Below are 21,979 nucleotides of genomic sequence, written 5' to 3'. Positions count from 1 at the left end.
AAATCATATATGCTGGGATTACATAATATGCAGGCTAGATTATATAAAACAATAAAGAAAACAGCGTTGCTGGATTAAAGCAAAACAAATACTTCATTTCATTGAATTTTAGCGATAACTGATAGGTGCCATAACTCATAAACGATTGACAGAAAATGGGTTGTTAAAAACGAAACAATTTTAAAACATCAAAGGACCTGAGACATCAACAGAAGGAAACAACAATCAGACGTGAGGGAATATGTTGTTATAAAACGAAAAAAGATGGGAGATTGAAAATGTTAAGATCAAGCAATGAAACGACAGCAACATCTCAATGTTACGTCCAGCCATGGGAGATTGAAAATAGAGTTGAAATTAAGAGGCAGAATGGAAGTTGAATATAGGATGCATTCTACATATTCCATGCATATCTATCTATCTATATATAGAGGCGTCTGGAAGAGATAAGTGTGCAGAGTTTAAATTTGCCTATTTTCCATGTGGCCATTAAATGGATTGTATTAACTGCATTTAGGATACCAAGCATACAGAATTTTGAGAATATACATGCGAGGAAACCAAACGGTTGTTGTAACACGGTAATTAAACCACAACAATAGGCAATATTATACACATGTGTAAATTCGAATTTCAAATAGTAGGCAATTTGGAGGGAGAAAAATTAGGGCAACAAAATCAGTAGTTAATGCAGGTCATTAGAGGGAAAATTCTAGGTTAAGTAATAGCAATACGTAATAAGCATTAAGAATAAGGGATTTAAAAAGACTAGCAAGGGTTCGTATATATCTGTCGACAGCCTAAAGAATCTCATATGACGGGGAGTTCAACAGCAGAAAGAATATCATTTGGCAGATAGTCAACAAAGCTGCTGAAGATCTAAATCAGATTTCGTGATGATGCACACCCTTGATAGTGTTCGAAACATAGCTCACAAAGTAATATTTATTACTCCAAAGAAGCGTTCAACTATTTATATATTATCCAATAATCACATTTATAAATAATATTTTAAGGAAAAAGGAAGAAATTGATATGAGAAATAGAGATATTTGAACATTATAGACTTGGAAGATCATTATTACAACTTCATGGTTTAGATGAAAAGTCCAACTGTCCATTTTCTTTCTAAACAGTAAGATATCTTATCTATCATATGGTGAGAGAAAATGGTAGAATTTTGCATAAAATGCTGCAAAACCCCTTAACAAAGAGGAATGAAAAGATTCATGCAAGTCAAGAAATTAGCAAATCGATTCACAAGTTTAACTCGAAAAGCACTGAAAACACACATAAAGGCGGATAGCCAAATTAATATTTTGTCAGATAAAGCAAGGAAATACCTAAAGTGGCCTAAAATACCAACCACAGCCGTAGTCATCCCTGCAAAGTATGTATATGTATCACCAACAAAAATTGAAGATGGATACCTAGAACGAGAACAACAGTGAACTGCTCTCAGAGTCTAAGTCATATGTGAGTATAGGGAAATGGCTGCACCAAGTAAATGGAGAATGCATGTGCTAGCTTATATTCCGGATCAGTTGACGCTCCAATTTGCATAATATTGTGTATCAGAATCTGCAGATCCACAGTATGAATCATTTTCTAGGACCAAAATATATCATATTCACTTTTACAAGCTTTTCGACTTACAGCATATGTAATAACCACTGTCTGTCCAAGATCAGGTTTTTCAATTTAATTTTATTGTTGTTGAAAGTTGTATTATTGGTCCTTCATGTATTCTTCCTAATTCCCTTGCAATCTTCCTTCTTTTTTTTTTCTACTGCTACGTCTAAAATCAGGTTGACAAAACAATCCAAATTTATTGCTAGCATTGCTACTTTTGTAACTTCTGAATTACTTCGTTATTTCTGAGACCAGGTTTGAAATTCTCCTTATCGAACTTCTATTGCTACTATCTGCCAACGTTTAAAATTAGAGAGTAACAAATCCTCCTAATTAAACGGGAATACAGACCGTGTTATATATTACCCGTGATATTCATCACGTAGACATGTTATTAACAGAAGTCAGGTTCACTGGGAACCTTCTTTCGAAGGAGTCTATAAAGTTAACGTTGAATCGGTCGCATGATCATATCACTAGTAGTTCGCGTTGTGGATGACTTATTTGTGAGTGTCAAGAGACTTATTTGTGAGTGTCAAGAAAAATTAATCAAATACTTATACAACAACGTAGACATAGCATTCTCTCAAAAAAAAAAAAAAAACATAGACATAACATTATTTGTGCTAAAATGTGTGTGCTCCATATTATCAAGTTGACTTGCAAAATGAATTTATCTCATTCCATTTTTGAAACGGATACCTTGTTAGTGGCGACTTCTGAAAATAGAAGATCAACCTCTATTTCTTAAACCTCTCTTCGAAAAGAGTTTCTCAATCTTCTCTGAGCATTTGATAGGAACACCTCAATTCTACTTTCAATTCTACTAAATAAGTGTACCATGATCCATGGGACAGTTTTGAATGTGAGTCAGACTACTGAAAGCTATATCTTATTCCTGTTTGACTGCTGAAAATGAAAATGCATTTCTCTTGTGATTGTGCCTGATACCCCAACTTGGAAATATCATAGTCAAAATAAATTGATATATTTATTCCCACACCAAATGCATGATTGAGCAGGTTGTACTCCTCTTGACCTTTTCAATTTACCTTCAAAATTATGACCGTCATGGTCATACGGAATCACTGGCCACATGTCTTGCCTCAATCAATTCTGTTATGTCAAGTCTATTTTCTCATATGATGTTTTGAATTATAACACATGATTGAAATATGATAAAGTAAATAATACTATTACTAGGGTGTTACAAGACTAATGATCATATAAAATTTAAAGGTTACTAGGTTATTTGACAACTCCAGACGTTTGTGTATTTGTTGAAGTTGCGATATTTAGCATGCAACATTCAAGTAACAAAATAAATTCCTATATCCAATTACAGTAAAAATGATTTTTCTACAAAAATGATTATACAACAATTCAGCCTCTCAAGTGGTTCTCATGATCCATATCTTACTTTATCAGATTAGTTTTTCATTTGTACCAACCAGCAAGGAAATACCTCAGCAAGAAACAGAAACAGCATGCAATCCCCTGTTCCGAAAAAGAAGAAAAAATGATACAAGTTCAACTTAGATATTAGTCGAATTGAAAACCAAAAAGGTAAAAATAAACAGGAAAGCGGGGAATCATCACCTGAAATATAAGTAGATATATACAAAGTGACTTCTCAGATTTCTGGCCTAAATTTCTTAGAAAGAAGTTAACGAGGGTTCCATCATTTGTTCCGGTCAGCAACCCAGTTTGAGGGTCAAACCTGAATGAGTAGATTACAAATGAGGTTTCGACCAAACAAGATGCATGAAATAAACATTAGGTTACATCCATGCGAAGCCTACCTTGGCAGACGATGACGTGGACATGGAATGTAGCCAGAAAGCTGGAGGAAAATGTATATTCTATGTTAGAAAACATGTTCAGAAGAGATTCAATTTATCGAAAATGGAGATTTCGTTAGTGTCAAACCTGGGGGAGCGACAAGAGAAAGTTCAAAACTTGAGGTAGGAAGAAAATCAAGAGTGTTTCACTGAAGCAAAAAATTGAAAGAGATATCAAAACCAGATTAACACAAATCAAACCAGTATGCAACACACTTTAGAATTCAAAATACCAGTTCATATTAGCTTGATCTCATTTTCTATCTTATGTTCTTGGAAATAACAATTAGAAAATATGAATTACAACATTCCACAACAATATTACACATTATACCAAGATGAAAACTGATCTAAATATTAAAATAATGATTGCAACTTCAAAATTATGCAGTAAAGAAACACATTATAAAAACAGATCAAACAAACAAAAAGCAGAATCAAATGTTTTTTTGGACTTTCAAAAGAAAAAATATAATTTGGGAAAATATAGAATGTACTAGTGTTCCTCTACAGACTTCCATTTGCGTGAAGGTAAGAAAGTTCAGATCTGATTATCGGACCGAAGATTCGCTGTCACGCCAAATAGTCTACTACAATTGGAGAATCCAAAATCGACAGTCTATTTGCAAAGTATGGACTTGGGAGATCATTATTTTAAGTTCATGGTTTAAAAGTTCGTGGTTGAGAAGAAAATTGTAGACTTGGAAGATTATTATTACAACTTCATGGGCGAGATAAAAAATCCAACTGTCCATTTTCTAAACAGTAAGGTATCTTATCTATCGTAGGGAGAGAGAAAATGGTAGAACTTTGCATAAAATGCTGCAAAATCCCTTAACAAAGAGGAATGAAAAGATTCATACAAGTAAAGAAATTAGAAAATTGATTCACAAGTTTTTACTCGAAAAGCACTGAAAACACACATAAAGCGGATAGCCAAATTAATATTTTGTCAGATAAAGCAAGGAAATACCTAAAGTGGCCTAAAATACCAACCACAGCCATAGTCATCCCTGCAAAGTATGTATATGTATCACCAACAAAAACTGAAGATGGATACCTAGAACGAGAACAACAGACTGTCAGCGAACTACTCTCAGTCATATGTGAATATAAGGAAATAAAATGATAGAGATACACTATTAAATACCAATTGTAAGAAAGTAAAGCCAAAGAGGTAGCTAGCAATGGCTGCACCAAGTAAATGGAGAATGCATGTGCTAGCTTATATTCTGGATCAGTTGACGCTCCAATTTGCATAATATTGTGTATCAGAATCTGCAGATCCACAGTATGAATCATTTTCTAGGACCAAAATATATCATATTCACTTTTACAAGCTTTTCGACTTACAGCATATGTAATAACCACTGTTTGTCCAACTTCAAGTCCATTTAGTCCAGCATGTATATTGATTGAATTTGTGCAGAAAACAGCCAATAGTCCCATATATAGTTTATATATCCATCCTGCGTCGTTAAAAAAAAAAAAAAAAAGGTCAAGGTAGTGAGATTTTGTTGTAATCAGTATGTCTTCAAGCGTCATTTGCATAGAGGTATCGAAAACTTACCAAGATCCAAAATCTCTAAGCCGATGTGTGGTACAAGTGGTTTTGGTATAACTATGGTTGTGTGTCCAGCATATGCCATTAACAAAGGGAGTGCAGCAATTGATGGAAGTAGTAATTTTCTGTTCTTTACATTGACATTAAATCAAAAAAGAAACTATTCTATTAGTTGATATGAACAAATCCTAGAAGAAAATAACAAAAACTTGTATACTCACACTCTCCAAGGGACATCAAGGACATCATCAACAAATCCAAGCAATGTCATGAAACAGACGCATGCTAAAGCAGCATTGTACTCTACTAGCCACTGCAAAATCATAATTTCTGACATATATAAATGCTCCATTATTCTATTGATATCATTCTCAAGATATATTGTACTGAGCATGGTTTTAAATTGTGGTACGTAACTGATATTGCGGGCGCAATATAAAGGATTTTGAGGTCTCTGAAACCCCAATTTCAACTGCATTGGTCGAATTTTGTTGCCATATAAAAGTTTGCAGAATAACCACAACCGCAATTTAAAACCATGTTACCAAGTAGTTTGATTTCCATACTTGTTGTTTGTAACTTACAAAATATACTTACGTTGGAATCTGCTGTGAAGTTGAAATACTGAAATAAGATTGCAACAACCAAGAAGACAATACCAACAACTATACCCAATGACTCAGGCCTGCATTCAAAAATGCAGCACAGTCAAAACTTAGTACCAAAAATTTATTTAGTTGAATAGAATTCTATTTCTTGCTACGCATGCATGGCATACATAAACCATATTCACCCTAGCTTAAGTTTTGTTCTCTGATTGAACTTTTTTACTTCAATTTCATAACTTTTACTGAAGAAGATTAATAATATTTCTCCTACTCTCTTCAACTTAATATTTTAACCAAAGGAGATACCCTTTCTTCTACAGTACACCTGAGTGTCTCAATCTCTATGTGCCATGAGTTTCAAGCATATTAGTTGATGATTAAATTAAACCATCAGTTATTGTGACAAGCACGTTCTTATTATTATATGTAAGAAATTAAAATCTAAAATGAAGATGCCACATTCAAGAATTCCAATGATAAAGGGAAAATATAATCATATCAATTCAACGACTCAGTAAAAAAAGTATTCTAACTTCTAAGTGAACAATCTGTATGACTATAATTTACATACCCATGCTTACAGAATTATCAAATAGCATAATTGGTCGGGTAAATAGTAACATCACAAATGTTTTACAATACATGTATCAGAATTCAAAGTTCAAGGAGAGAGAACCCCAAAACGGGAAAGTTTTATTAAAGTGACACTAATGGTCATGTTTTAACTGTCCCAGAGGATATTTAAACTCAGTACCTTGAGGTTACAATGCTAAGCTCTTACCACTGAGAGAACCCCAGACTAATAATCAACATAAAAAAAATCCAAAAGGATATGATGAACAGTTGGTGAAAACAAGCATATGATCAAAAGAGGAGCTTAAACCTCCACATGGAGTTTTCATAAACCTCATATTTTAGTACAGCAATCTCTAAAGTGAAGGAGCACCTATACTTAGGCTTGTTTGGATTGACTTATATGATCTTATCTACTAACATAAGCACTTGTGAGAGTTTATGGAACTAATTTATGACATTTCCATGGGTTTTTTTGAGCTTATTTGCATAAGATCTCCAAAATAACTTCTGAAAACATTATGACTTTATTTTATGTCGTTATAATAGTAGCTCATACATAAATATTTACTAGATACATGCTTATAGCATATTTTAGTTGTTCATTTTGCTTTTGTAAAAAAAAAAAAAAAACAAAGTTGTTTATCCAAACAGGGTCTAAACAAATAAATAGATGCACACTCAATTATAAAAGAGAAAATATACATAAATATAAAACTGAAATTTTGATCTTAACTGAACCTAAAGCCAACCGAAATGCTGAATTTTCAATACATTGAAAACAACAACGATAAAAAAAATGCAGCTAACACATGATTATTAAAAAAAAAAAAAAAGGAAGACCCATATCTTAACTAAAATCTAAGACATACCCACTTCATTAATCAATACAATTAACACAAAAACGATGTAAAGAATTGTAGAAAGACTTACACTTTAATATTACCCTGAGGAGTGCCCTTCTTATTAATATCATAGCCAAAGAGACTCCGTTTAAGAACGTATCTAGAAGCAACAGGGATCATTCTTACAGTAACAAAGAACCCGGCAAGACTCAATCCAGCATTGATGATGATGGATTTTCGAAGGTGGGAATCGATGGTGAAATGGAAAAAGATGAGGTAGAAGTAAGGGATGGAAAAGAGAGAGAGCTTGAAAAGAAAACCCCATTTGGGAGGCACAATTGGTGGGTCGGTGGTTTGTTGTTGTAGAGGTTTGTGCTGTGTGGTGGTTTGTTTTGGATCGGGAGAAGGTTCTGTTGGAGAGATGAGTCTCTTTCGTGTTCCCATCGTTTTTTTTTTCTTCGGAGGTTGTTGTGTCCTGTGTAACCTTAATTGGAGATTTGCATATACTGTTACCAGTGTTTAAAAACCGGTCGGTGGAACCGGTTGAAATCGGTTAACTCAGTTAGTTCGGTTGAATATATGCCTGTAACAGAGAGAAACAGATATCAGCAAAAAAACAAGTGCCTAACCATTGAATATAAACCTAAGGCTGGCCCTGCGTAGGTGCAACCAGGCTCACTGCACAGGGCTTCACAAGATAAGGGGTCTCAAAATTATTTTGCCTTATAGCCCGGCCGAATCATAATCATATCATAATATTAGACAGCAGAAGGAAAACAAAAAAAAAAAAAATGTAAGCACACGTTTTTAGTCCAGCCCAATCAAAAGATCAGGCACTATTGTGTTTCCATTTGGAATTGATTTACTACAGGCAATCCTCCTCCCTATAACTTAAATTTTTTCGATGTGGGACAAGTTATATTTTTTTAGAAAGAATAACCACTGCAGTTAGACTCTTAAAGTTATATAGCTAAATGCATCTTTTTCTTCACTGCTTTTTTTTTTTTTGTTTTTTTGACGCATTTTACTTCACTACTTAGAATGTCCTGAAAACATAAAACCGTAATTAATAACACACATGCTAGAGAACAAATTGAACAAACCAAGAATCTCTTTTGATTTGAGATTTTAAATACCTACCCGGAAAATAAAATATTGGGTTTGATTGTGTAAAGTGTGGTGATTAGAGGAAGTGAAGAAACTTGTAGGTGAATAGTTAGTTACAAGGATAACTATTTTGATAGTTTTTTTTTTTGAATCAGCAAAATTTATTAAGCAATCTAACCATACAAGAAGTATAAGCTCGTGCAAAGAGGAAACAGCAAGAGATGGGCCGGACCAAAACAAGTCCTCCCAGAATACACCCAAATTGCCAAAACAAAGCCAAGAACGATGTCATTGAAGCAAAAAAAGCGCCGGAACACTACACAAAAACACTGCCTCTAGAGACTAAACTGCATCACTCCCAATCCGAAAAGAAAAATGAAACAACAGCAGGCAGCAAGATAAAACTCCACTCCCCTCCACCAAATCAATCACAAACCAAGCCATAATTCCCAAGGCCACAAAGCAAAACAACAATCAAGGCCACCTATTACTCACCACTACCTTATTAGACAATCTTTTGGATTCAAACACCATTCCTAATACAAACACGTTGGAACTTTTAGTCTACTCAAACTCCAACGCCAATAGAGCACTTTGATTTCCTCTACCATGTCCTCCACTTTTCTCAACTCATTTTTAAAAATAATCCCATTTCTAGATTGCCAAATCACCCAAATTGTTGCATGCCAAATTAACCAAAAACCCGAGCGAAATTTCTTATTCCTCCCCTACAAGTTCCAACACTCCCAATGAACAAACAAGTTCGGAGGATTAATGAAAGTGAAGCCCAGCCATTTCATTACCTCCACCCAAATGGCACTTGTCACCTCACAATGGAGAAAATGATGGTTTGACACCTCCTCAGCTTTATCGCACAAAATACATGCAATCAATACAAAATAAGTCACAGATAAGCTAGCTTATAGCTTATTGTACTAGCTTATAAGCTTGTTTGATAAAATTCGATGTGCTTGGTAACAAGCTTTTCTCATTAGCTTATTGCTTTTCTTCATAAACTCAATTGTAAATTATGAAATTATGAATAACATACTAATAACGCCAGAAAAATTAGAAATGAATTAGGTTAACTCTATGCTAATTGCATTGGTGCTAAACAATTTCACAAGTGAATTTTGATTACTAACCTGAAACGCACGGACGAATTGAATTGGTGAGATCCGAATCGGTCACGAAGATTTGGATCTGAGAGTGTTTTTGCTGTTTCTTCCACTTGCAGCAAAGCAAGCATTGTTAATGGAATGAATGAATGCAATTTTGAGAATCCATGAAACAAGCGTTCACTCTGGCTCTGCTGCAGTAAGACGTAGAGAAGATGCAATGCAAGCAAAGAGCAGATCAAATATACGTTCACAAAATAAAATAAAATGAATATTGCTCTTTCCACTTTTCATTTTGCTCATTCTCGCCCCGATTTTCCCTAAATAACCCCGGCGTGAGTTAACTCAACTCACGCTCGGTACCCAGCGTGACTTAAATTTTAACGTGGGTTGCGATCCTTTCCTGTGTGGTTCGTCATTTCTAGAGCCCTGGACATAGTGTGACTTAACTCATGCTGAGGTGCCAACATGAGTTAACTCACGATGAGTGTGAGTTAACTTGCGTGGGGGGTCAGCGTTTGAATTTTAGCACCAATTTTGTTTTTTTTTTGTCCTTATGCTTGTTACATAAGTTATTTATAATTTTCTCCTTTGTAATTTTTTATTTTATAGACATAGTGATGGTTGAAAATGTGCAAAATGATGGTGTTTAGCTGAAACCAGCAATCATTGAAGCTTCTGTTGATATCAAACCTTCATTGAAGCTTCATTGATGCAAATCTTCCATTGAAGCTTACGTTGAAGCGAAACCAACCGGTGTTTCCAAGCTTCGTGATAATGAAGTAAACACTGCGTCATTTTTTTTCACTAAGGATAAATGGTGAGTGCGAGATGATTTGCTTGATTGGGTTCATCAACAAGCGGCAAAGTCAGGATTTATTATATCTATAGATAAATCCAATATAAATAATCCAATGTTGACATGACAATGTGAAAAGAGTGGTGTATACAAAGTTTACAAACCACCAAAGACAATGAAGAAATTGAAACTTGAAGGCACGAGCTCAAGCAAATGTGATTGTCCGATTAGGATGTGTGGTTACTTTAAGAATAAGACAAATGAATGGTGGTTGGCCATTCTTAATGGAGTTCACAACCATGAGTTGGATCCAAGGTTAGACAGCCACCTTCTTGCGGGTAGACTACGAGAGAAGGAGAAGAAAAAAGTTGTTGACATGACAAAGAGCTTAGCGTTGCCTCAGAATATTTTGATAGATTTGAAAGAAAAATATAAAGAAAGTTTAACGAATATAAAACAAGTGTAGAATGCACATTGCAGATATAGAAAGTCAATAAGGAGAAACAAGATGGAGATGCAATACTTGGTTGCGAAGTTGGAGAAGCATAAATATGTCTATTTCACAAGAACAAATTGTGAAGAAAAAAAAAACACTCTTGCAGACATATTTTCTGCTCATCCGAAGTCTATTAATTTGCTCAACACTTTTCCGACCGTTTTGGTCATGGATTCCACTTATAAAACCAACTTGTACATAATGCCATTATTTGAGACAGTTGGTGTTACCTCTACCTACAAGACATATTATGTTGCTTTTGCTTTTCTTACCTCTGAAAAAGAGGGTAACTTTACTTGTGTTCTAGAGATGTTGGTTGGTCTGTTGTCCTCAAAACTCAATATGCCTAAGGCGATTGTCATTGACAGGGACACTGCTCTGAAGAATGTTGTTGCCAAAGTTCTCCTTGAAACTGCCGCTTTACTTTGTCATTTTCATATTGAGAGAAATGTAAGAGCGAAATGCATCACGGAATAAGTCAAACCGAAACAGAAGGATGTAAAAGTTGACGGGAAAGAAGTTAAGGAAGTTAAAGAGGTGAAGGGAAGTGACATAGTTAACAACATCATGAGAGCTTGGGATGATGTGGTTGAATCTCCTACAAATGATTCATTTGCAAATGCGGTAATGCGATTTCGAGATGTATGAAAAAATTCTCAAAGTTCCTTGACTATGTTGAAACTACAATATTGAACACCGATAAGGAAAAATTGTGAGGGCATGGACAAATGGCGTATTGCATCTAGGCTGCAGAACCACCAACCAGATTGAATCGGCTCATGGAAAGTTGAAAAATATTTGAGAAATTGTGTGGGAGATTCGGCAACATGTTGGGGTGCTGTCTGAGATACAAGCAAGTTTTGGGAGGAGTCGTACAGTCTTAGAACACAGATACAAAGACAACTTTTTATAATATGAGTTGGAGGGTTTTCACATTGAGTTTTATCTTTAAGGAAGCAAAACGCTCCAAGACAACCGACATTGTTAAGAAAAATTGTGATTGTGTGATTAAGACATCATATGGGTTGCCTTTTGTGTGTACTCTTGCAATAAAGATCCGAAAAAAATTTCATATTCAATTGGATGAGATAGATCCTCATTGACAAAGGTTACATGTATGTGAAGAAGAAGTTGAAGATGATTTTTCTATGATGAGGGATATAGTGAGTATTCAGAAACGTCTAAAAAAAGTCCCTTACAAAATGAAACTTCGCATCAAAGAGTTAATGCGTCAGCTAGCATTTCCAGAAGACACAATGTTGTCTCCACCTCCAAGAAAGGTGGCAACCAAGGGTGCAAAGATCATGAGACCTTACATTGAAAATATTGTGAATGTTACAGGGGATGGTATACCGAGTTATAGCTAGACACATGGGAATGGATGAGGAAAATCATGTATTGATTTGTAGTGCACTTATTCATGAGTTGAAAGCTAATAAAAGTGATTATTTTTCTGATATTTGGTTCGGAGAAGCATTTTCAATATATAATCAATGGTTTACACCCTCCCACAAATAGTGGTGGAATTGCATACTAGGAGAAGTGATTGACATTACCAGACATAGGTCACATTGTTGCAATTTGTTGCAATAGAGTTGTTGTGATGTTGACAAGTCTCGAAATAAGTATTTGTGAAACTTTTTTCTCAATATGAGGTGTTTCATCACTTAACCCACACACGCATCATGTTGTTTATAGATTATAGGTCATTGATGACTTGGATTGAATCATTTAATGTTGTTATGTTAGCATAGTAATCAAGGGCCACCTTTGAAGAAATGTGTCAAATCCTCACTAAACAAGTGTCCATGAACCATTTTAAAAAACAAAAACAAAATTACACCATACTAGTTGTGATAACTTTTACAAAATGAAAACTTCAATGGTACGTATGTAGTATGTACCAAGAAAAGAGAACAATCTTCAAGGGGGAAAGTGTTTGGAAATGATAATCAATATTCACATTGGTATTCAAATGAAAAAGTTTCCAGCAGCATAACCAAATAAAAACCAAACTAAAACCCCAATAGACAAAACGTCTAAACCAATCAATCTCTTCTCTTTTCTGAATGCATCATTCTTCTGTGTAGTACTTCTTGCTTGGTTGCTTGCTCCATCTACAGCCACATAACATGAATGACACTCTTATTAGCAAAAAATCACAATTAGGGACTGCTGCCCCCACAATTTTATTATTTGTCATTGAATAATCTTATTTTTTATAAAGTTGTTTCCTCTAAAAATTATTGAATATTTTTTTTATAAAGTTGTTTCCTCTAAAATTATTGAGAAATAAATTATTGCATATTTGTTTGGTCACATATACATAAAGAATTTTTTTTTTTATAAAACAGAGAACTATATTTTAAACAGTGTTGAAAATGAAAAAAAAAAATATAAAACAATTTTATAATAGGAAGACATCTAGAGATTATGTATATATAAATTGTAGAGGTTGATGTATTTTCAATTATTTAGTGTATAATAATTAATTTTGTAATCTTAATTTTTTTATAATGATAATAAGCGAAGTTTCATACCTGATGGACTAGGTGCAGCACTTGGACTAATATTGCTGGAGCCATTGTTTAATTGATAAAAAACTTGAGCCTCAGCTGATTTGGGATCCATGTGCAGCAGCTCTAATTCAAAAATTAACAAGAAAAAACCTTTAATGTTATGTTATATCCCATGATCAGTTCTCTTGAGCTTAACTCAGTTGGTAGAAACAATACATAATATATGCAAGGTCCGAGTTCAAACCCCGACTACTAAAAAAAAATCCCATAATCAATTTGACTCATTTCTATATCATAAAAGTATGAAATAAAGTAACATAGAAAAACTTTACCAGGACATTTAGAGATATTGGCAGGGGCATTACAAACTGTTGGAAGATTCAAAGCCAAAGTAACATTAATAACTATACCACCCAAATCAGGATCATTACGATCTTTGATAATTACACACAAACATTTTTTGTTTGTTTTCAGAAGTGTCTTGAGACCATCACAACAATCTGGTGCTGGAGTTTTTCCTTCACCTTCAACATAGGGGAGACATGATGCTAGCCCTGTCAATTGAGCTGTGCATTCTTGTTTGTCTTTGGATGAATCTGACATTCCAATCCCAATTATCATTGATGCTAGTAGTAGAAAATGAGTCATGGCTTTTGTGTTTTGGTAGAACATTTTTGTGTGTGTGGGGATATGTGAAAAAGTGGGAGAGTTAAGTTGTTGAAAGTAATGTGAGATTGGAAGTACTTAAATAAATATTTGTGGAGCAGTATATGTTGTTGGTGAAGAATGTTGGAATATCTTGCATAAGCTATTGTGTAATGTGCATGGTGGAGCCGTATATGTTGTTGGTAAAGAATGTTATTTGTGGAGTAGTGTACATGTATTGTTTTTTTAGCATTGGATCAATAAGTCGCAACATATTATATTTCGTCAAATGGTAAGATTTATTAATCTAACGGTGGAAACAAGTTATTGTGTAATGCAAGACCAATATTAGTTTTGCATTATATATTTTTTTTTGAATCATTACTTTTGCATATTGAATTGGCCATTGTAAAATTTTATAGTTTCTACTTTCTAGACAAACAAAAGTTATGTAAATTTGTATTCTATGTACCACAAAGAGATTAATTGTCAATTTTTTACCTTTTTTTTTCCGAGGGATTTGTCAATTTTTTAGCTATGCATTTAATCAAATCACATCATAGTACCACTTTTATAAATTAATTTCTAAAATATCTTCATAAATATTTATATGTTGTGATTTGATTTGAGGCATGTGTGAAAATATTTTACACCGTCAGTGTGTACAAATTAAATTCATACCACAAATACTTCATACTAAAGACGTATCTGTCTAACAATTGTTGATGTTTGGCATCGTTAATGTTTTATTTTATAAGAAAATATTTAAATGAGTTTAGTATCGGGGACTACTAGGTTAGAACATGCCACAAAATTCAGAGAAACATATGTACGTATATATTACCCACCACCAAAATTCTCACAATATCAAGAATTGAATTCACAACTTTTGTGAGATATTAATCAACTTCTCAATCGTTTCAACCTTTGTAAGCATCTTGTAAGCAAGTCTGGCATGTGATTACATTCGATGTCGGTACGTATTTACGTGTAAGTATAAGTGTCGAATTCAATATCATATATTTGTCATCATTACTTATGCGGTGTTATCTAACTAAAGAAAACAATCTGGCTATGAATTAGGGTGTTTTTTTTTCTTCAATTGAAATTGAAAATGGAAAAGGGAAAGAAAGTAATGGTGTGAACAAAAATGGAAAAGTGCACTAACTGAGTGGGTCACTTCACCAAACCCACTAACAGAAGCAGAGGATATAACAAACAAATTATGGAAAATGATAATTGTAGCTTCCCGTGACATGCATCCATGATGCAAGTGGCTACAAATCGTGACATCATATTACCATCTAATGACTAATTCAGACAAAATTGATCTTCATTCATGTATATGTTTTTTTTTCCTCTATAAATATATCAACTTTTCGTTATAATTCCTTTAAAAAAATTCTTAAACTTTTAGTTATTATAAAAAAAAATTATCACTACTTTTGATTCCTATTTTAAAGTCAATTTTTGTACTTTTTTAATAATAAAATTGTCCATAAATGTGTAGAATATTGTAAAAATCACTATAAAAAAAATTAGTATTTTTTAACAAAACATAAATTAAATATGAATTTTTAACCGTCAAAAATATAAAAATTCATATTTAATTCATTTTTTGTTAAAAAAACTATTTTTTTTAGAGATTCTTATAATATTATAAATTTTTATGCAAAATTTTATTAAAAAATATGAATTTTACATGAGTTTACATTAAAGAATGACCAAAAGTGACGATAAAAAGTTTTGAATGACTAAAAGTTGAATTTTTTTTTAGAGGAAATAAAACGAAAAAAATAACATATTTATAGAGACCAAAAACATATTTAACTCTAAATCATAAACTTTCATTCAAAATTTATAGCCATTTAGAAGCAATTATGTTTTCGACAAAAAAAGAAATTGTGTTTCTTTTAAACTGTCATTTAAGTTGTTGAAAGTGTTATTTTTTTAGGAGTTTTATTTTTCATTTTGAAAATATACCATGAGACTTAATTATTTTAAAAGTTATCGTGAGAATAAAGGACGAAGAGAAAGGGGTGAGCAACATAATATTGCGACAACAAACAAGTTAAGATTGAGGCAGGTTAGCAGTCCGGAGGAGGGAGAGGTAGAATGTTGGTAGGCTCCGTCTCCCGTGCCAATCTTCAAGAAACAAGGCCGCTATGGTGTGGGGATGTGTCTTAGAGGGGGTGAAAGGAGAGTACATAAGCGCAAAAACATGGTATACGGGTTTACCACAATCTCATAAGGCAAAGCAAGAGGATTGAAAAAAGTGATAAAGTGACTTGATAGTAGGGGTTTATTTAAAATGTCCGTCGAACTTGATTGTAAGGAAGTGATTGACGATATTTTCTAGTAAACTCAATACCAATTCCATGTTTGAAACTATTCTTGATATACAAAGCTTCACTTAGATCTTTTCAAAACTTTAAAATAAGTTTCATTAAAAGACAAACAAATAATATTGTTCATTTGTTAATTAGAGCCACATTATATTATGTTAGTTCTCATATTCATGAGTAGATGACTATTTAGGAATTCTTTTTCTTTTTTGTTTCAATTACCTTTGAGAGAGTAAGATCACACACTACAAAGTAGTGAATGCGTGCGTAAACTCTTTAGGATTAATGACCCTAAGACTGCATAGCGCCTTAACTCACGTGTGAATCTGGTGCAACATAACAGCTGGAGGGGCTTAAACACACCCCACAAACTCATCGCTTAAATGGGTACCATTTAACCAATTCCTGAATAACTGATTGATACTTTAATCCAACAAGATAAATAGTGGGTATTCGAAGAATATTAAATACCACTAACATTCTGCAATCAAAACCAGGTTACTAAATTACTGTTGTTCTGTGTAATAGACTTAACTTGTAAAAATTCTCAGCATTTATTTATTATTTTATTTTCTATTTTAAAATAAGTAATGTCAATTGTCTAGTTGGAACAACAACCCTATAAATACCATACCCATTTATCACTTTATTATTCAATAACCATAGTAATATACTTGCCAAAATTGTCATTCAAACATCCTAGTCCAAAGGGATGTTCTTAACTATTTTCGTTTCTTAAGACAATACAATAATTTAAAGGGAAATGCTAACCGGTGTCCCCGGGGCACTTATTAAGGATATGAAAACGGAAATTATATACACCCTCCGGTCACAAATATAAGCAAAAATTCATGTTTTAGATACATTTAATAAATGATGTATGTGGTCTTCATTGTAGACAACATACATCATTTATTGAATGAATCTAAAATATGAATTTTTGCTTATATTTGTAACCGGAGGGTGTAGTAGTTAATGCATTGAAATTGTGTAATTAATTTATAATAAAGTCAAAAACAGTTTCCTTTTATAGTATGCTTAACCAGTGCCCGGAAACACCGGTTAGCGGGATCCTAATTTAAATCTAATCTTTCATTATTTTCAACATATTATTTTCCGGTCATCACACTTCATTTTATATATGGACCTGCTAAGCAATTCAATCTGAGTCTCTTAAAATAAAATAAAAACAAAAAACTAGAGTCTAGACTCTAGAGAGGTGCATAGATTTGAGGAAAAGACGACAGGTATATATAGAATCAAACAAATAGTGACGCGCGTCAATTTTGAAACCAAATAAATGACATAATAATATCACCACCATTCACAAATTTTGCCTCAAATTCAACTTATTCAAATAATCACTTAATCTCATTCACATATTCACAAACACACAGAGAAAAATATGGGAGTGGTAATAATCGACGGCACCACCGTGCGAGATTTCATCGCCGACGACACACATTTCACAAACAGCGTCAACGAACAATTCACCTCTCTCGATCTCAACAACGACGGTGTTCTATCACGCGCCGAGCTTCGCAAAGCTTTTGAATCCATGAGACTAATCGAATCTCATTTCGGCATCGATGTGACAACCCCGCCAGAGCAGCTCACGCGCCTCTACGACTCCGTTTTCGACACTTTCGACGGTGATGGAAGCGGAAGTGTTGATCGTGAAGAGTTTAAGAATGAGATGAAGAAGATTATGCTTGCTATTGCTGATGGATTAGGTTCTTCGCCTATTCAAATGGTTCTTGAAGATGATGATGAGATGAATCTTTTGAAGAAAGCTGCTGATCTTGAAGCTTCTAAAAACGCTGCCGTTTGATCATCATGATCATTCAATGTCGTTTTATATGTTGTGATCATTGTCGTTTTGGTAACCTTTGCTGTATTTGATTTTCTTTTTGCTTTGGATCATTTTATGTTTTTAATTTTTTTTATACTCAAATTTTCCATCTTATACAGCTAAAGATTTTGGACTAGAAACACATTTCTGATACTTACTTACAATCATTTAAATGAATCTCAGTTAAGTTAGCGTGTGTTTGGTTGTCCGGTAAAAAGAATGGATTTTGATAAAAATGATTATGTAGAATTGATTTTGGTTAAAAACAGTTGACTTCAAATAATTTGCGTTTGGGATACATTTACGTAGAAGTGAATTGAACTATAAATGTGTTACAACCGCTAGCTTCAAGTATAATCAATTATGGAGGCTGAATCAATTATATCAGACAACAATCAAACATTCTAGGATCAATTCTACATTTAATTCTGATTCCTCTGGATGTGAAATCAAACACAGACTTATTTTAATGCTATTATGTTCAATGCAAAGATTCTGCACGACACATAATTTTAAAAGTGAAAGTAAAACAGATGTTAGTGTTTTAAAAACAAATTATAAGGAAACTTTAAACTCATTTATTGTTTATCTTATGCCATGAAATCAAATGAATTACTTTTTCAAAATGAAAAACTCTCTCTCAGCAGAACAGTAATGTAATGTTACCAACCTAGGATATGACCAGTTGACCACCACACTATCATATCTGAACCTACACAATCTTAGTTACAAGACACAATCTGAGAGATGAAAAAGCACTTGCTCTAGAAGCTCTATAGTCAATTGCTATCAACTTAAGACCATATCAGTGAGTCAAGAATCAGTATAACCATAGTTGTAAATTTTTCTTGTAAATCCAATAGTACAAGGAACTCATGGCTATCCATCACTCAATGTGCATGTGTACAATTCTCTTGCCCATTTAATGAAAAACAGACATGAACAAGGATATGTTAAGTATCTTTTTGCTTAAGACTTGTGACTTTTACTTCTAATTATGAGTATTTCATGAATTTTTAGTAGATTATTTCATTTTTCAGCAATTAGGTGCATGTCAACATTTTCAGAGGGATATATCTGATCATGATTACAGAGACATATGATATGAGCTACTATCGTGAATTGTATACAAATAATGCAATAATCCATAACCACTAATAGATGATACTATGTAACTAAACTTGTACATTTCTGGCAAAAGGTATGCATGGCTTATCATATGAAACCATATTGAAACCAAGCTACAACTACTGCCTACAAAACATGGAGATCAAATTAAGCATCAAGCAATATAATTTCTCCAAACCTTAATACAAACTGGTTCAAGATTCTACCCTTGATTATATCTCCAAACCTCTCACCATCCTTCTGTTCATACTTTAACTAGACCAGATTATGCTAAAAGATGTGTTTACTCAAGTTGGTGAATGTGTTAGACATTAGTTATACATTCATACAAACTTGGCACTCACAAATTAAGAAATTAAAATACTAACATTAATAATTTCAGCACAAAGAACGGTAACATCAACAAATTTGGCACTTACAAATTCACAATCACATATTACATTGAAGATGTAATTTTAAATAATCAAAAGTAGTATCTTAAATAAACATTTTTTAGTATTGGAAAATCACCTTGATAATGAGCTATGAAGCACGGATACGGACACTGACACGCCAACACCGCTAATAATTTGAGAAAATCACATAATTCAGTGATTAAATGGGCCATTGTCGTGTCGGTGTCACGAGTCTAACACTGGGACACGTCTAATCCGAGAAATGTTCGTGCTTCACCTCATAAAATTAGAACTATATTATTATTAAAAACCAAATTTGTTTTTGATAATTGATATCATACATATTGATTGCACCAGAAGAATGATTATAATGAACAACTCAATTATTTTCCCGATTAGTTGTCATGAGATATGATTTCAACTTGAATAACTAATTAATATTATGAAAACTATTAGAGCTCAGCATGTGCTAGGAGTTTGAAGTACATAAAATAAAAAACACCTAACTGAGAAAGGTTTTACAGAAAAATAAATAGATCACAAAAGAAAAAGGATTGAAATCAAATAGCCATATGAAACTCCAGAAAGCATTAGATTCCAACAAAATGATTTAGCCTCCTGCCAAATTCTTTCACATTCACAAACTTCCCCTAATGTAGCATGACTCAAAATTCAGTAAAACCAAACCAGAGTTGCATTAGCATCATTAATTCCCATTAAGCACCAGTTTACGTTGAATTCCTGCCATCATATGTCAAAGAAGTAAAAATTTCAATTTAGTTCACAAAACAGATTAAAATTGAGTCTTAAAAACCAATTTAAATCAGAATCGTATTTAAACATCAATAATATTATAATATCAACACCAAACCATAGCAAATGTTCACATCTTACAAGTTGAATCAAAATAGAAATCAAGTTTAACTGCTAAATTGTTATCTTTCCAATTCCAACCAACTTAGAAAATCATATCCATATATATCTACATAATCTAGTTATCAATTCATTAATTCAATTCAGCATTCAACTCTTCAACCATGAATTGCAGGTAAAACCAAGATACTTTAATCGAGGACTTACGGGAAACAACGTTGAGTATTCCGGTTCAGAATAGTATTAAGACTCAAATACCACTTTTGGTCCTTTTAGTTTGACAGAATTCCCAAGTTAGTCCTTTGAGTTTCGAAAGTTTCAATTAAGTCCTTTTAGTTTGACAGAATTCCCAAGTTAGTCCTTTAAGTTTCAAAAGTTTCAAATAGGTCCTTTTAGTTTGACGAAATTCCCAAGTTATTCCTTTAAAGGACTAACTTTTGGGACCCAAATAGGTCCTTTTAGTTTGAAACTTAAAGGACTAACTTGGAAATTTTGTCAAACTAAAATGACCTATTTGAAACTTAAAGGACTAACTTGGGAATTCTGTACAACTAAAAGGACCAAATTGAAACTTGCGAAACTTAAAGGACTAACTTGGGAATTCTGTCAAACTAAAAGGACCAAAAGTGGTATTTAACCTTAAGACTTCAAAGTCGGTGGTCTCTCACGGAGAGAAGAAGCAATACCATCATTGGTTATTTGATTACAGTCAAGTAAGATGGCCTCTTCGAGAAGCTTCCAGTTCTTGAACAAGTGGATAAGCGATTGATCGATGATATAGTGATGACCGGTGAGATCAACCTTTCGGAGTTTGGAAAGTGCTAAAGAAAGAACCTCTACTCCATCGAGTAAGCTTTCATTATCTATTAAGTATCTCGGGGAAGGAATGTTGAGTTCTTCAAGGAAAGGGAAACAGTCCGCAATGAGGAAGAGATAGGTGCTATCGAGACATTGAAGGCCAGAACATGTGAGTGAGGTCAAAGTTGTAATATTTTTGGAGAAAACCCGCAACCCGTCCGTTGGAAAGAGGTTATAGTGACAGAAAAAAATGAAGGGATGTGAGATTCTTCAATGGGAGAGTAGAGGTTTGGCAGAGAAGCATATTGAAGTTAACTTTGAAGTGGTATGTGAGGTGAAGAGAGTGGATGTTGGAGAATCTATTTAAGAGGCTTGATAGAGAAGGAACGAAATGGATATTTATTTGATGGAACCATGCGACTTTGCTGACTTTGAGTGAGAATCGAAGACTGTTGGTGACAGTGAGAAACTGTTTAGAGACAACGAATAGAGATTTCAAGCAGTTACGGTGGTAGTAGTATTCGTCTTCCCCGTCGTAGTCGTTGAGGATGAATTTAAAGATAGATTCCCAACATTCATTGGGTAGATGAATTTCAGCTTCTAGAGTTGCACCCATTCCTGTTTTGTGGAAGAAGTTAGAAATTGTTTGATGGTGTATTAGTTTATTTGCTGTTGATGGATGATGAGTCGTCCTGCGATTTGTGAAGAAGGTAAGGTAGCCGCAAATTTGATTTGAGTTAAGTTGAGAGGGTTTGGTTGAGTTCAGTATAATAATAGGATCATGCAGTTACACGCAATAGGCGACTTAGGTCGTTAGTTTAGGATTGAACGGTTCAAAACA

General features: G+C 33.6%; 4 protein-coding genes across 5 annotated transcripts; 1 reads left to right on the top strand and 3 right to left on the bottom strand.

Moving 5' to 3' along the window:
• Window positions 1-2,800: 2,800 nt before the first annotated feature.
• On the bottom strand, window positions 2,801-9,523 carry LOC146898761 (uncharacterized). Of its 2 annotated transcripts, none has more exons than XM_085732091.1 (12): window positions 9,316-9,523; window positions 7,152-7,646; window positions 5,635-5,722; window positions 5,259-5,350; window positions 5,044-5,162; window positions 4,827-4,942; window positions 4,624-4,751; window positions 4,447-4,533; window positions 3,562-3,622; window positions 3,435-3,475; window positions 3,232-3,352; window positions 2,801-3,129 (listed from the first exon to the last, which is right to left on the bottom strand). In XM_085732091.1, the coding sequence occupies exons 2-12, from the start codon at window positions 7,505-7,507 to the stop codon at window positions 3,070-3,072; spliced, it is 1,269 nt and encodes a 422-aa protein (XP_085588217.1). In that variant the 5' UTR covers window positions 7,508-7,646; window positions 9,316-9,523; the 3' UTR covers window positions 2,801-3,069. The 2 variants fall into 2 exon arrangements, with proteins under 2 accessions (XP_085588217.1, XP_085588215.1); XM_085732089.1 differs by having other exon boundaries at window positions 5,044-5,167; window positions 5,261-5,350.
• Window positions 9,524-12,399: 2,876 nt separating this feature from the next.
• On the bottom strand, window positions 12,400-13,827 carry LOC146898760 (non-specific lipid transfer protein GPI-anchored 14-like). The gene is made up of 3 exons (XM_085734439.1): window positions 13,435-13,827; window positions 13,124-13,225; window positions 12,400-12,700 (listed from the first exon to the last, which is right to left on the bottom strand). Exons 1-3 carry the CDS (start codon window positions 13,772-13,774, stop codon window positions 12,555-12,557), a joined length of 588 nt encoding a protein of 195 aa, XP_085590565.1. The 5' UTR covers window positions 13,775-13,827; the 3' UTR covers window positions 12,400-12,554.
• A 3,590-nt stretch (window positions 13,828-17,417) lies between these two features.
• On the top strand, window positions 17,418-18,098 carry LOC146898759 (uncharacterized). Its single transcript, XM_085734913.1, has one exon. The coding sequence runs from the start codon at window positions 17,498-17,500 to the stop codon at window positions 17,921-17,923; it is 426 nt and encodes a 141-aa protein (XP_085591039.1). The 5' UTR covers window positions 17,418-17,497; the 3' UTR covers window positions 17,924-18,098.
• Window positions 18,099-20,979: 2,881 nt separating this feature from the next.
• Window positions 20,980-21,754, bottom strand: LOC146898758 (uncharacterized). Its single transcript, XM_085736611.1, has 2 exons — window positions 21,552-21,754; window positions 20,980-21,280 (listed from the first exon to the last, which is right to left on the bottom strand). Exons 1-2 carry the CDS (start codon window positions 21,752-21,754, stop codon window positions 20,980-20,982), a joined length of 504 nt encoding a protein of 167 aa, XP_085592737.1.
• Between the last annotated feature and the right edge of the window lie 225 nt (window positions 21,755-21,979).

This window comes from Medicago sativa, chromosome 8, assembly GCF_051527215.1.
Source record: "Medicago sativa cultivar Bolivia chromosome 8, Bolivia_mono, whole genome shotgun sequence".
NCBI lineage: Eukaryota > Viridiplantae > Streptophyta > Magnoliopsida > Fabales > Fabaceae > Medicago > Medicago sativa.
The sequence above is the reverse complement of the archived record's forward strand: the minus strand, read 5'-3'. Positions and strand labels throughout refer to the sequence as shown.

Bases quoted from the DNA above. Each gene is read 5' to 3' on its own strand.
- LOC146898761 (XM_085732089.1), bottom strand. From the start codon at position 7,507: ATGGGAACACGAAAGAGACTCATCTCTCCAACAGAACCTTCTCCCGAT. The intron at 5,351-5,634 runs GTAAGTATATTT...ATGATTTTGCAG, and splicing joins ACTTCACAGCAGATTCCAAC to TGGCTAGTAGAGTACAATGC. The intron at 5,168-5,260 runs GTGTGAGTATAC...GTCAATGTAAAG, and splicing joins TCCTTGATGTCCCTTGGAGA to AACAGAAAATTACTACTTCC.
- LOC146898760 (XM_085734439.1), bottom strand. From the start codon at position 13,774: ATGTTCTACCAAAACACAAAAGCCATGACTCATTTTCTACTACTAGCA. The intron at 13,226-13,434 runs GTAAAGTTTTTC...TTTTTGAATTAG, and splicing joins CAATATCTCTAAATGTCCTG to AGCTGCTGCACATGGATCCC. The intron at 12,701-13,123 runs GTATGAAACTTC...ATGTGGCTGTAG, and splicing joins TGCTGCACCTAGTCCATCAG to ATGGAGCAAGCAACCAAGCA.
- LOC146898759 (XM_085734913.1), top strand. From the start codon at position 17,498: ATGGGAGTGGTAATAATCGACGGCACCACCGTGCGAGATTTCATCGCC.
- LOC146898758 (XM_085736611.1), bottom strand. From the start codon at position 21,754: ATGGGTGCAACTCTAGAAGCTGAAATTCATCTACCCAATGAATGTTGG. The intron at 21,281-21,551 runs GTTCCATCAAAT...ATGTCTCGATAG, and splicing joins AAAGTCAGCAAAGTCGCATG to CACCTATCTCTTCCTCATTG.